Below are 13393 nucleotides of genomic sequence, written 5' to 3'. Positions count from 1 at the left end.
CATGGATGAATGTGTGCATACATACTATGCACATGTGTGTATATCTGTTTATGTATACATAATGATGCAATTTTTAATTACCTAAATTCCTTTCTTTCATATGATGCCTATGAGTGCAGAGACAGCTTTTATATGTGTATATACACATATACACAGATAAATAAATAAAAACATCCTCTGTACTCAATACACATCACATGGAAATTAAAAATTGGTTCATTTTGTGAATTTTATAGCACACAAAAAATAGTTTTTTCTAAAAACAGTCTTTTGAATGCTTGTTTTATACATTCTCTTAGAGCAGGGTTTTGAGGTATGGATGTTTTCAATGAGGACAAAAATACAATACATTGCATTATGTGGTATGTGTTAATTTACTGGATTGCTGCATTTTCCTCTACAAGTCAGTATAAAAATGGAAAAAGATTTTACATGAAGTCTCAGATTTACCTTCTCTGATTTTGCTAATCTGAAGCTACTCACATGCTTAAAAATTTTTCTTTCTGTTGCTGTTAAGAATACTGGGGCATCCTGAGATCATCTCTGCTAAGTTTAGAAACATTTTGGCAACTGAGCCATATACTAGCGAAGAAACAGATTCTTATTTTGTCACGGGGAGAGGAGGTTGTTTGTTTCTTTTGTCTACAACCCTTATCATTATCTTAACTTCGTATTAAATTGGGCAGGACAATACCTAATCATGCTTCCAGTCATGATGAACAAAGCATTTCTTCTGGTGAGCGAAATTTAACACTAAAAACTCACCCTTGTTTGTATCTACTTGTCCTTGTACTTCTATTCCTATAGCACTGTCTTCTGTGCTGATGCATCACATAGGACTGATTGAGTGATTAAGGGTCATTCCCTGTGCATGAGGGTAGAAGAAATGGGTCTGTAATAATCAAAAGTAGATCACAGATTTATCACCCCTGTCACCACAACCGCGCTCCGTGTTTTATGCAGCCAGCTCAGCCAGAATGCCTGGCAGCTGGAACATGTACTTCAAGTTCCAGTTCTGCACCTATTATTATTTACTTTTTCATGGCTGCTTGAAAGTTTGACTTGAAGTATTTAGTGAGATTGACTAACCTTTAATTTTCATAATAAAAGTTTATAAGCCATAAACATCAAAACAATTAAATTGCTGATTTTCGCTGAGAAATGAATACATTAGTTTAATGTGGCTAGGCTGTGTTTGAATGGAAACAAGCTCACTGACTAACGAACCCAAATTAAAATTGTGCTGGATAATGAAATGAGCTGGTCTGCAGGAGGGGTGGAAGACTGACTAAGCCATCTTGTGACAGAGCCAAAAGTCTGAATTTGAGTGTTGCTCTGCTTTGCACAGCAATCACATCCAGCTGAATCTCACTCTTCAAGCCTGAGAAACAAAGTTTGGTGGTCGTGGTGCTGTCACATCATTTTCTTGCATGCTGCAGCTACAGACATTGACTTAATCCTGGCAACTTCATGTTGGTTGTCTTTACATCTGTGGTCCCTTGAGTTAGGTGGCAGATCCAGAGATATACTACAGATTCCACCTGAGCTGTACCTGATCAGCAACATGTAACACATCCTCCCACACTACCACCAAAGGAGGTAGCTTTGTGCTTCTAACACAAGGGTTTGAAAAGTTCTGGGTGGTTATTTCGTCAGCTCAGACTTGTGATACTGTCTGGGGCTTGCACTTTATTATAGGCCTATATGTATAGGTCTCTAAATTAAATAACTAACCATCTTTCCTCCCTTAGCTATTGAACTGGAATATTCAGTGGACCTTGGGCTAAGCTGGCACCCAATTTTGAAAGACTGTCTTCCCACAAATGTGGAATGCAACAAGTACCATCTCCAGAGGATTCTCATTTCAGACACTTTCAACAAGTGGACCCGGGTTACTTTGCCTCTGCCTCCCTATACTAGGTAACTCCCTCTGGTTTTCTGCACAATAAATCTGAAAGCATAACTAGGTATTTAAAATGTCATGATACGTTATAGAGTTCAAGAAATTGTACCTTGCCCTTTTTGTTTGGTCCATGTAAATAGCATCACACAAGTGTAAGTAAAGGAAGCTCTAGCCTATAAAAACTGCTAACACACATAGCAAGGGCATCAGGCTCTCAGCAGTATGTGTCTCCACAGCTTTGCTCCTCCTGCTGAGCCTTATTTCCTCACATAGACATAGCCTGAGCTAACTGCTGGCTCAGAAGTATCAAAGCACAGGTAGAGCCTTGAGGTGGTCATCATGAAAGATGTCACTAAAGGCACGCATAGAAGTTTGGAAACAGAGACCTTTGTTTTTTAGCAATTGTACTGAAAGCACCTATAAAGCTGCTACGTTTTGACATTAGTAGTGGAAAAGTCCGTGTTCTGTTACTAATCATTTGGAGCATCTGGACTCTTCTCTACCTTCTGTGCGGTTACATGAAGTAATAGCACTTTTCTTAGGACTTCTTCCCAGCATTAATTTTCTCGGCTTCCTCTTTTTTGCAGCTTTGCCTCTGTTGTCTGTAAAAATTCATTGCCCTATCAGCCTTTGTATAAAGACTGTAAATTTGTGTTCAGAGTAGTCCTTCTGGGGTTGAATGGGATGAATCAGGGCTGGGATTGATGTTCCAAACCAACTGAATTTGGACCTGAAAGGAAGCTACCACCTGAGATAAACTCGGGTTTATAAATAACTGTGATTTTAAGACTGAACAGTTTTTTGAGCAGTGTATGTCACAAGAAGTCTGATGCCCCACTGAGGTAAAAATTGCACTTCTGTCCAATCCCATAACTGTATATTTTGGCTTAAGTAATACCATTTCCCAAAGTTATTAAGATAGGCATTTCATGAGAGAGGTTATTACAACCTTACCTCATAAGCAAGAGAGACTTTGAGCTTTAGGATAAGTACAGTGCAGCTAATAGGCCTTTTAGTCTAGATGCCATAAAATTTTTATGCTACTTTATTATTTCAAGCTGTGTAATAGCGGGTGTGTGTCTCCAGTTTTTTGTGCCTGTATGTTTTAGGCACATGCAGGCTGTATAGTCAGTAGCTTGGCCTGGTGCTCACCACCCATGTCGGTGTAGCCCCTTAGGGCTCCTGCACTCCAGAGCACTACCTCACCTCTGGCCTCGAGAAGGCAATGGACACTTACTTTTAACTTGGAGCTGATTGTAAAATGTAAATGCAAATACAAAGCTTCCTGCAGGAGCATCAGCTCCATGAATTGTTAGTGAAGTGCCCAGCCAAAGCAGGCAGTGTAGGATATAGGTGCTTGTCTTTATTCTGAAAGGACTTCCTCACAATTTTTATATTTATTTTTAAAATGCTGCTTGATGAGCAGCTGAGCTGAGCTCAGAGCAGTAGATTTCTCTTTGGACAAACTTGTTAGTTTTTCAGCTCATGCAGTATTTTCATAAAGAAATAATTCATGGGAGAATGATGACTTTATCATATGAGGTCCATTTTTACACTGAATAGTTTTAGGGGATTTTGCTCTTTATTTGTTTTTTTGGTGTTTATAATAATTGTGATTCCTCTTTGAGTTTCAAAAGAAAACAGACTACAAAAAGTTCAATGCTGCCATCTAGTGCTGTACCGCAAAACAGGGATTAGCTTGAATTCATCGTTGGTGAAATTCATCTGCTCACAGCTCTTGACTCACTGTCTATACCTGCATGAGCTGAATAACTATTTGGTGTCCCCTGGTTGTTTTGGATAGATTTTCATCATCCATCTCGGGAGCTGAAACACTTCATTCACGTTTAGGGAGCTAAGCCCATTTTAATCAACAAAATGAATATCATTTACTGAGTAGAGCCAGGATCACAAACAGATAATTTCTTAGCATTTCCAGCCAAGCCCTGGGTGGAGAAGAGGGAAGTAACTGCAAAGCCAGGGTCATGCTTCAAGCCCTGCATGGGTCTTCTCATCTATCCCCAACCCACTCCCTAGAGCTGCTCTTACCTAAGTGTAGTTGGGAGAATTCATGGAGTAAAAGTCAGGTAAATTTGCTGACTTAGACTCGTCGACTGGCTCGCCCTGAAACTTGGAGGGTTTGGATTATTCTGGCTTGATCCAGCTCCCAGCTATCCCTCCAGTTTGGATCTGGGCTGGGACATGGTTATGACTGGCCTGAGCTTCCAACTGGGAGTACCACCTTCTTCCTACCCTCCTCTCCACTGCACCAACCATGGCCCACTTGCTTTGCTTTCACTGGTGATCCATTTCCTAACTCCCTCACTCTCAGCTTAATACCAAGCACCTATGCTTTTTTCTGGTCTCAAAATGTGGGCACCCTTTTCTTGGAGGGATGTTGTCATGCCCTGGGTCATGCTGGTATCAAAAAAATCTTCCAAGAGCAGCCTAGCCTCAAGACTAACATTTCCTTTCAGTCAAAATAAAGATTATCTTAGCTAGAAAGTACAGAATTCTGTTTTTCTTTCTCTCCCAAGGTCTCAAGCAACTCGTTTCCGCTGGCACCAGCCTGCTCCTTTTGACAAGCAGCAAACGTGGGCAATTGATAATGTCTACATTGGGGATGGCTGCATAGACATGTGCAGTGGCCACGGGAAGTGCACACAAGACAACTGTGTGTAAGTGCCGCCTCTTCCCTGTCCTGCCCAGGGCATTTCACTCCCCCTCTGTCATTCTGACGAATTTGCAGGAAAAACTGTGATACAGTTCTGCAAAGGAAGGTGGATTTTGCTGTTAAAACTGAGCAGGGCACTGGGACCACTTGGGAATAGAAGTAACAAGTGGAAGGGGAGCTGAGGGGATTGGGTCTGCCAGACCTCTGAGTGCTCATGCTCCATGGCCAAAGCAGACAGGCTTTTTCTCAGGGGCAATGCATCATCTCTGCTCCTGCCTCTCCTGCATCAATTCCCCTCCCACCAGGTAGGGAGAGGGTACTCCTTGAGTTTGCACATCCCTCTAGGGACATACGGTCCTGGAGCTTCCCAGAATATGTTCTCCCTGTTCCCAAGGGATTTCATTCACACCATGTCCCTGTGCTCTCAGCCTGGTGCTGGGTGCAGAAAACCTGGGCTGGAGGTGAGAGATATCCACTAAGCAGGATATATGTCAGTTCTTCACAAGGCCAGATTTTGCTTTTTGACTGGTGTTATCTTGATGGTCTGATCACTCTGCTCCATGGTAGGGTTTGCCAAGAGAGGCAGACTGGCTTGATCCTCAAACTGTTTACATAGCAATCCACATAGAGTCCTGCAAAGCTAGCAAACAACAACCTCCAGATTTGCCTGTCTTGGCAACAGAGAAATACCTTCCAGATGGATGTATTGCTTTTTTCCCAGCCACAAATGGCAGCAGAAATGGGAGAATGGTTGTATAATTGCACTGTGACTGTATTTTATAGAAATATATTTCACTGCAGAATAGACATATTACTGTGCATCTCCTCTATCCTGACAACACTGAGGTACAAAGACACAATATCCCTGGTGAAATCTCATAGCAGCAGAGCACAGTTCCAAGCTGCTATCCAGTCTTTGACACATTATAAAAATGTTTTATAGAGGAGGAAAAAAAAAAAAAGGAGAACTGTATAAAGATAAGAAAGCATCCATCTACTAAAATTTTACAGAAATTTGAACTTTAACATTAGCAGGACATTTTTAGGCTTGGCACATTCTCTTGGTTTATCCATCCAAGCACAATGTATTTTACCACTTTTACTGTGTTTGGGAGTGTACTCTGTATTAGAAGCTTGAATGATACACAATACTAAGCCTCAAAAAAAGTCATTTGTGTTTCATATTCGCTACAAAATGCCAGATGTTTGAAACCCCCACATACCAGTTGTGCCTTAGTAAATTATGCCCCCATGCAGAATAAGATGGTACCTTAATAACACAGCACTGGTTAAACTTCCATGCAGAATCTTTGCCAGCTGATTTGTGCATTTGTTTTGCTCTGCAGCTGCGATGAGCACTGGGGTGGGCTGTACTGCGACGAGCCAGAGACTCCCCTCCCCACACAGCTGAAAGACAACTTCAACCGCTCCCCCTCCAACCAGAACTGGCTGACGGTGAACGGCGGCAAACTGAGCACGGTCTGCGGGGCCGTCGCCTCCGGGATGGCTCTTCACTTCAGTGGGGTGTGTGTCCAGCACAGGGACCAGCTCGCTCCTTTTGGCACTACAAATGGGACTGATTTTAAACGTTAAATAGCAAAGCATAACATATCAGACATATAAAATATTTTTTAAAATTAAATCCTTTGCCTGGCTAAAGGTCGACGTCAAACAGGTTCTACAGACTAGGGGCAGCCAGAAACACTCCAGGAAAGCTGATACCATATCCTTGCTATGCTACAGCCAGGAAAATGAGATATAGTGTGTGTGGCTCCTGAGAGGAGCTGTAGAGGGTTCTTTGAAAGTGGAGCTAGTAGGTTAAAGCACAGTATAACTATGTAGACTTTTAATTTTCTTCCTAAGACCCTCCTCATAGCACTTAAAACCTCCAGACCGGAGTTTGGTGTGGCTTCTAATCAGACCACAGAGGTAAATTAATAACTCGCTGTTTGCACCTGTATAACTTGCACATGGTCCTTGACAATACAGAGCCACAGAAAGACAGAATGGGTTGGGTTGGAAGGGGCCGTGGTGGGTCATCTGGATCATCTGGTCCAACCTCCCTGCTCAAGCAGGGTCATCCTAGAGCTCATTGCATCCATGTGTAGCCTCATCCTTCAGATGTCTCACAGGTGGGTGTTTTCAGAGTAAGTTCACAGTAAGATTCCTGGGTTAGCTACATAGGTAGGTATATAACCCTGACTGCTGTTGAACTATAGCTTGCTAACAGATAACCTCAGGATTATAAAAATTATGAAATATTATTAGAAACATGCAAAAATTCATGCCTGTAGATCTTGTCTGTCAAATTTGTAACTAAGTTCAAACTGATGAAAGTTTGCTAAAATAAAGTAGCAGAAGCATTCCATTTCCACTTCATTCCAGTAGGACTAAGTAGACACCAACTAACAGACTAAGCAATGTGAAATATATAAGGTATTGTGGAAAACACACATACTAAAATTGCTTTGCCTTTTGATGGTTTGCATAAGTTGAATCATTAGCACATAATCAGTGATTCATTAATTCTGCATGGAAAACTTCATGATTTACAGTGGAGGCGTGGATTTCTGCAACTCTCATATTAAGAAGAAAGGTGAATACATGAATGTTGTAAAACTGAATGTACAAGTAGCAACATATATAAATACCCAACAGGAATTTTTAAAAGGAAGCATGACTGAAATTATGGGAAAACAAACATATATTGTTCTTTTGTAGCTTTAGCTTTGAAATAATTATTAAAATTTTGTACAATTTTAAAATGTTTGCAGCATGAACCACATTAATAGTGACTGCATTGTCTAACACTTTTTATGAACATAAGTTTTGCCAGAAAACAGCAGCCAACATATTTTTTCATTACTTTTAAGGGCTGCAGCCGCATGTTAGTTACAGTGGATTTGAACCTCACCAGTGCAGAATTCATCCAGTTTTATTTCATGTATGGATGTCTGATAACTCCTAATAACCGCAACCAAGGAGTGCTGCTGGAGTATTCTGTGAATGGTGGAATCACCTGGAACCTCTTAATGGAAATTTTCTATGATCAGTTCAGCAAGCCTGGGTTTGTAGATACCTTCTTTCTGCCTGTGTAATTTTCTCTGCTAAAGTCAGGTGGTCTTGAATGTTTCACCAGAATCTGTGGGATATATTAGTGCTGTGGTTTGGATGTCAGGTTTGGAATTACGAGTTCAGCTTGTACAGTCCTACAGGTGCTTATGAATGGCCCTGGTGCCTGTATTGAGAGCATCAGCATTTGTGCAGCTGCTAGGCCAGAAATACAGAAACAGCTAGGAGCCTGTAGCAATCTGGTAGATTCGTAAATGGTTGCAGGAAGATAAATAATAGCTACTGTTGTGATGTCCACCCTGTTCTTAAAGTTGCTAACCTTTGCAATCTATTTCCTTATTGGCAAGATCATAAAATTACTGATTGTTATAAGTTAGTTATAAAACAGTGTGGAGAGGAGAAACTACATTTCTGCAGTTATCCATCAAAAGGGTGGATACAGTTAAGCCCTACTTTCAGATGTTTGTGAGATTCAAAACATGCATATATGTGGGCCGACCTTTTTCTCACTGACTAATTTAAAGGATTCACAGAAAATGAGGATGTGAGAGACCCATTACTTGTTATTTTATTTGAGCACACCAAGAAATCACTAGCACTTTAATTGGACATGAGATTTCAGTGTACTACTGTTGCAATGGAGCAGATAAAATTGTACTGGAACATTGCTATCTGCTGAATGGCTCCAGGTTGAAAAAAGAAATCTTCATTTCATTTCCACATTCTCCTTCTTAACACTTCCCTTAATAAGGGTCTTATGGCCATAACCTGCTAGTCCAGATCATTGCATTCAGTCCCATAAGAACAGCTGGAACAAGTGAGGTTGTTCAAACCATGCCACAGTCTGGGTGCTGACCCTTTCCACCTCTCCCTGAGCCCCTGTCCCAGGGATGACATCGAGAGTGATCAGAAAGATTTTTGTTTCAGAAATATCTCCTAGAGGAATATAGGCTAGACCGGTCATTTTCTTCTTTCCCAAATTCCATGTATTCTAGGAAACACCGGGAATGGACATGCTCAAAGCACCCAGCACAGAGCATTGAAAAGTGTCCTACTCCTGCAGCTTTCCTACAACTAATTTCCACCTCTTATTCCAGCTTTGTGAACATCCTCCTTCCCTACGATGCCAAAGCCGTCGGGACACGCTTCCGCTGGTGGCAGCCAAAGCACGACGGGCTGGACCAGAACGACTGGGCCGTGGACAACGTGCTGATCTCGGGCTCGGCCGACCAGAGGACAGTGATGCTGGACACATTCAGCAGCGCTCCCCTGCCGCAGCACGAGCGCTCCCCGGCTGACGCGGGGCCCGCCGGCAGGGTCGCCTTCGACATGGCCGTGGAGGACAAAACCACAGGTAAACCTCGTTGTGGGTGATGACAGTGGTCAGGACATGGATTCCTAGGCTCCAGACAGTGCCTTGAAGCCTGTGGGAAAGCCAAGGACAAAAGTCTCTCAGTCTGGCCTGGGAAATTGTGAGGAGGAACCCAAAACAATCCCTATAAACAATCCCTGTACATAGCCTCCTCCTGACACCTGGTGTTTTTCCAACTTGTTTACTGGTAGAGATGTTTACAAAAAGGTGGTGCCCTAAAGGACCAATCCTATTCATTGTACCGAGACACTGTATAAAAAGAATCTGTCTTTCAATAAACTTTGCTATAAGCCCTCTGAAGAAATCCGAGTTCTGCATGTCGTTACATGAGCCGTCCTGAATTGTAGTGATACCTCGTTCCACTTGGGTCCGAGCTAAGGAGCAAGGAGCCAGTGCAGTGACTTTCAGATCTTGCCGAGCCTCTGAATTGTTGTCTCACTGTGATGGTGATCACAGAAAATCCCATTGCTATAGAGGCCTTGTCTTTTGCTTTTTCTTCACAAAAAGATGTAATGCAGCTATTTTACTGTATGAATTTATTTAGAAGATTAATTTATTTTAAAAGAAAAGTAATTGAAAATGCCAGGTTATTGTGAGCAAATTTCTTATCCTGAGTGCCTGTTCCCTATTTTCTTACTTTTTAAATTTTTCTTTAGGGAAGTTAAGTTATATTTTACAACTAAATTTTGTAGAAGACACATTTCTGTATGTTTATAAGGTTTAACAGCTACCACTGCTGGGGTACACTTTGTGCAGACATGTAGGCAACACCCATTAAAAGGCTGTCTCAAAATGTTCAGTGCAAGAGAAGTTCATATTTTAAGTAAGACTCAGATCCTTACTTCTTGAATATTAAAAAAAAAATGCTGTAATGCTTATGTAAGAGAGTAGAAGTAAGAGGCAAGAGAGTAGTAAGAGGTGCTTTCAGCAATAAATGTGATAAATGTAATACATATTTATGTGGGAACAATGGGGTACTGACATTCTCAGGAGCAATACTAAATAATTCTCATATAGGCAGAAAAATAAAGCTATGAATCACCTTTTGTGGTTAACGCTGGTCCCTGTTTAAATTATATTGTCACTGTATGTTACTGGCATTGCCATTTATTTTCTAGTGAATGAACACTGGTTATTCCATGATGATTGCTCAATTGAGAGATTTTGTGATTCTCCTGATGGTGTCATGATCTGCGGGAGCCACGATGGCAGAGAGGTCTATGCAGTCACCCACGACCTGACTCCTACAGAAGGCTGGATTATGCAGTTCAAGGTAAAATCTGTCTGCAGTATAATTATTCAAAACCACATTTTGTTCCAGGTCTAAGTAGATCTTTCTTGAGGAAGGATGACGTATAGACCTACTCAGGAGCCATTCCCTGCTGGAGAAAATGTTGTTATTAGGCCATCCTCATTTGTCTCACATACTTTGTGTTGGTCAGCTTTAATACCACAGGCTGTTCTCAGAGGTGACACATCCTTCTCTTCCAGCACTGCAGTTCCATGGACATCATGTAATAAGGATATTGCACATCTCCCAGGTGCCTATTTTGTAACAGTTGCTGGTGAGGGAAAAGCAGCTCCACAGTAGTTCACTCTGCTCCTGTGCTGTCATCAAACCTGCACCCAAACTGGCCTTTGTACACCCCTTTACATAAATGAAGGAAATAACCCAGCAATATATGGAAATTGCAAGAACCCTTTGCACATCCATCCATAAATGTGGTCTCCTTAATCTGTGGTCTTCTCTGAAATATTCAAATCTCAGGTTGTATTGGAAGGGGATATTAACTTTGTTATGTGGTACTGGGGTTTAAGGTATGACTGTCAGAATCTGGAAATCCAGAAATGTGACCTGTCTAGAAGAAAACAAAATTCACAATATGGTGTCTGTTCTCAGCCTTGAGAATATCAAAGAGATCTGCAGGTGACTGGTGGTACCATACAGGTACCATACCAGTGCCATCATTTCAAGCAAAATTCTGCAGTCTGTTTTCAGGTTCAAACACTTTTTTAAACTCCTCCACCACAATTAATTCTTCATTACCTATGGTCTCTTCTTTATTAGGTTTCTGTTGGATGTAAAACCTCAGAAAAACTTGCACAAAATCAGGTCCATGTGCAGTACTCCACTGACTTTGGCGTGAGCTGGAGTTACTTAGTACCTCAGTGCTTACCAGCTGATCCAAAATGTTCTGGGAGTGTCTCACAGCCATCTGTCTTCTTTCCCACAAAAGGATGGAAAAGAGTAACTTACACACTGCCTGAAAGCCTTGTGGGCAAGTAAGTATAAATTTGCTACTCATTTTGTCTTGGATTGAGTACCTTGCTGGAAAGACAACAGGACATCTGTCTTAATTTTCTTCCAAGGAAATTGCAGAAATCCGTGTTCATGTTCATTACATTATGGGTATGTAAAAAAATCAATTTCAATAGATACTTCCACTACTTGTGGAAGCTCAGGAGATAGTACAGTCATGAGTATATTGTGTTTAATCACCTTTTTTCAATTGAGCAAAGTTGTTTTATGCATATGTCTTGTTTTCTTCATTCCTTTGTATCTAGTCCTGTGAGGTTTCGGTTCTACCAGAAGTACTCAGATATGCAGTGGGCCATTGATAATTTCTATCTCGGCCCTGGTTGTCTGGAAAACTGTAGAGGTCATGGAGACTGCCTGAATGAGCAATGCATCTGTGATCCTGGGTATTCAGGTCCAAACTGCTACCTGACCCAGACACTGAAGGTAAATTTTATTGCATGTTTTAAACAATGAATTTTGGCATGTGTTTGACTGGGAAGGAAAGAGAGAGAAGAGATTGATCTCACTGGAAATTTAGCTTTGGTTCCTGTCAGCCTGAAGACAGGCAAATCCATTTTCAGCCCTTTCATTAGTTGTTTTTTTTTTTTAAATATTACTGCATTATTCAAGAATGGGGTTGTTGCTTTGAAAATAACAATTAGCCTGAAAAAGCTGTGATAAAGTTCACTGTTCATCTTTTAATCGTCCTTATAAGATGTAAATCACCCTTGCACATAAAGGTTGTATTTGAACAAAATAAAAAGATTGTCTTTATTGTGAAAGTGCTTACTGCGAAAGAGCTTACTGCTCTTAAACAAGCAAGTGGACTCTAGTTAGATATTGCTAACTTAAAAATAAATAAGTTGTCAGTTACCATGTCTTTTGAATTACTATAACCTGCTGGTTTTCATCTGAAATACTAATTACATGAACAAATATCATTGTCTGTTTGCAATTTTTAATTAGTAATGTATCCATCATGTTAAGGACACTTAGGATAATGGTAGCAATTTTAGGGGAGTCTTACTGCTAAGTCCTTAATTCCAGGATTGCTGGTTTTGCTAAGGAAAGATATAGAATATTTTTTTCTCCTGTGCGTACAGAAGTCCCCCACTGTTGCCCTTTGCCATCAAAACCTTGCCACACAAACCCAACATGTTCATTCATTTGCATACGCCAATTTTAATTTGCTGCATTACCTCCCAAGTATGTTCAAATACAGCCCTAATGTATTTTCAAATTTAGCCAATTCAGTTCAAGTGGCCAAATATTCAGCCAGAAGTGATTATGTTCAGTCACCTTAAGAAAAATTTACAGTGTTCTTGAGCCCTTCAAATGTGTTTAGGACCATTCCAGCTGTGGTTATAAAAAAGACTTAAAATCTTATTTACCTGTGCTTCATGTTAAACACCTTACTTACAGACCTTCCTGAAAGAGCGCTTTGACAATGAGGAAATTAAACCAGATTTATGGATGTCCCTAGAAGGTGGAAACACCTGCACTGAGTGTGGAATTCTCGCAGAAGACACAACTCTGTATTTTGGAGGTGCAACTGTGAGGCAGGCTGTCACTCAAGACCTGGACCTGCGGGGGGCAAAGTAGGTCATGGTTCCACGTCATTATCACCGGGAACTCTGTCATACACTGGCAAAGCAGCAGGCAGCATTGCTGGTGGCTCAGGGAATTCCTAGGCCACCACAAGAATAGCACTACCTGAGGCAGACACTGCTGAGATTATGATTCTCAGGGTGTTGAGATTGTAATTCTCAAGGCACTGATGCTTTCAGATGAGTCACAGAGAGCATGGCTCACCCTAGCACAGTGGAAAGGGTCTGATATGTCCAGGTGAAGCAGTAGGTCCCTTTGTCCAGTAATCTTCAGGAATCAGCAACTTTTGTCCTGCAAAGAGGTAAAAACCAGTCACCAGGGCATCACTCCTGGAGGCACCAGCTGTGTCTCTCACTGGGTTCAGAGCAGAACTTCTGCTGGCTGTCCTCTCTTGGGTACCCATACAAGATCCATTCCACTTCTGTGCTGTTGGAAAAGATGACTTATCAGGAGAGCAATGGAACT

General features: G+C 41.3%; 1 protein-coding gene across 1 annotated transcript in view; it reads left to right on the top strand.

Moving 5' to 3' along the window:
• RELN (reelin) overlaps positions 1-13393 on the top strand; it is a gene marked incomplete at its 5' end in the record, with an annotated part of 251119 nt that overhangs the window by 219352 nt on the left and 18374 nt on the right. The window contains 9 exons of the mRNA XM_066184512.1: positions 1752-1920; positions 4441-4581; positions 5924-6101; positions 7451-7644; positions 8747-9003; positions 10140-10294; positions 11090-11304; positions 11587-11764; positions 12743-12918. Coding sequence (XP_066040609.1) covers positions 1752-1920; positions 4441-4581; positions 5924-6101; positions 7451-7644; positions 8747-9003; positions 10140-10294; positions 11090-11304; positions 11587-11764; positions 12743-12918 — 1663 coding nt within the window. The remainder of the gene's footprint in view (positions 1-1751; positions 1921-4440; positions 4582-5923; positions 6102-7450; positions 7645-8746; positions 9004-10139; positions 10295-11089; positions 11305-11586; positions 11765-12742; positions 12919-13393) is intronic.

This window comes from Chamaea fasciata, unplaced genomic scaffold (genome assembly GCF_029207755.1).
Source record: "Chamaea fasciata isolate MVZ Bird 193981 ecotype frontalis unplaced genomic scaffold, bChaFas1.0.hap1 SCAF_5, whole genome shotgun sequence".
NCBI classification, from domain to species: Eukaryota; Metazoa; Chordata; class Aves; order Passeriformes; family Sylviidae; genus Chamaea; species Chamaea fasciata.
Note: the sequence above shows the minus strand (reverse complement) of the source record. Positions and strands in the feature narration are given on the sequence as shown.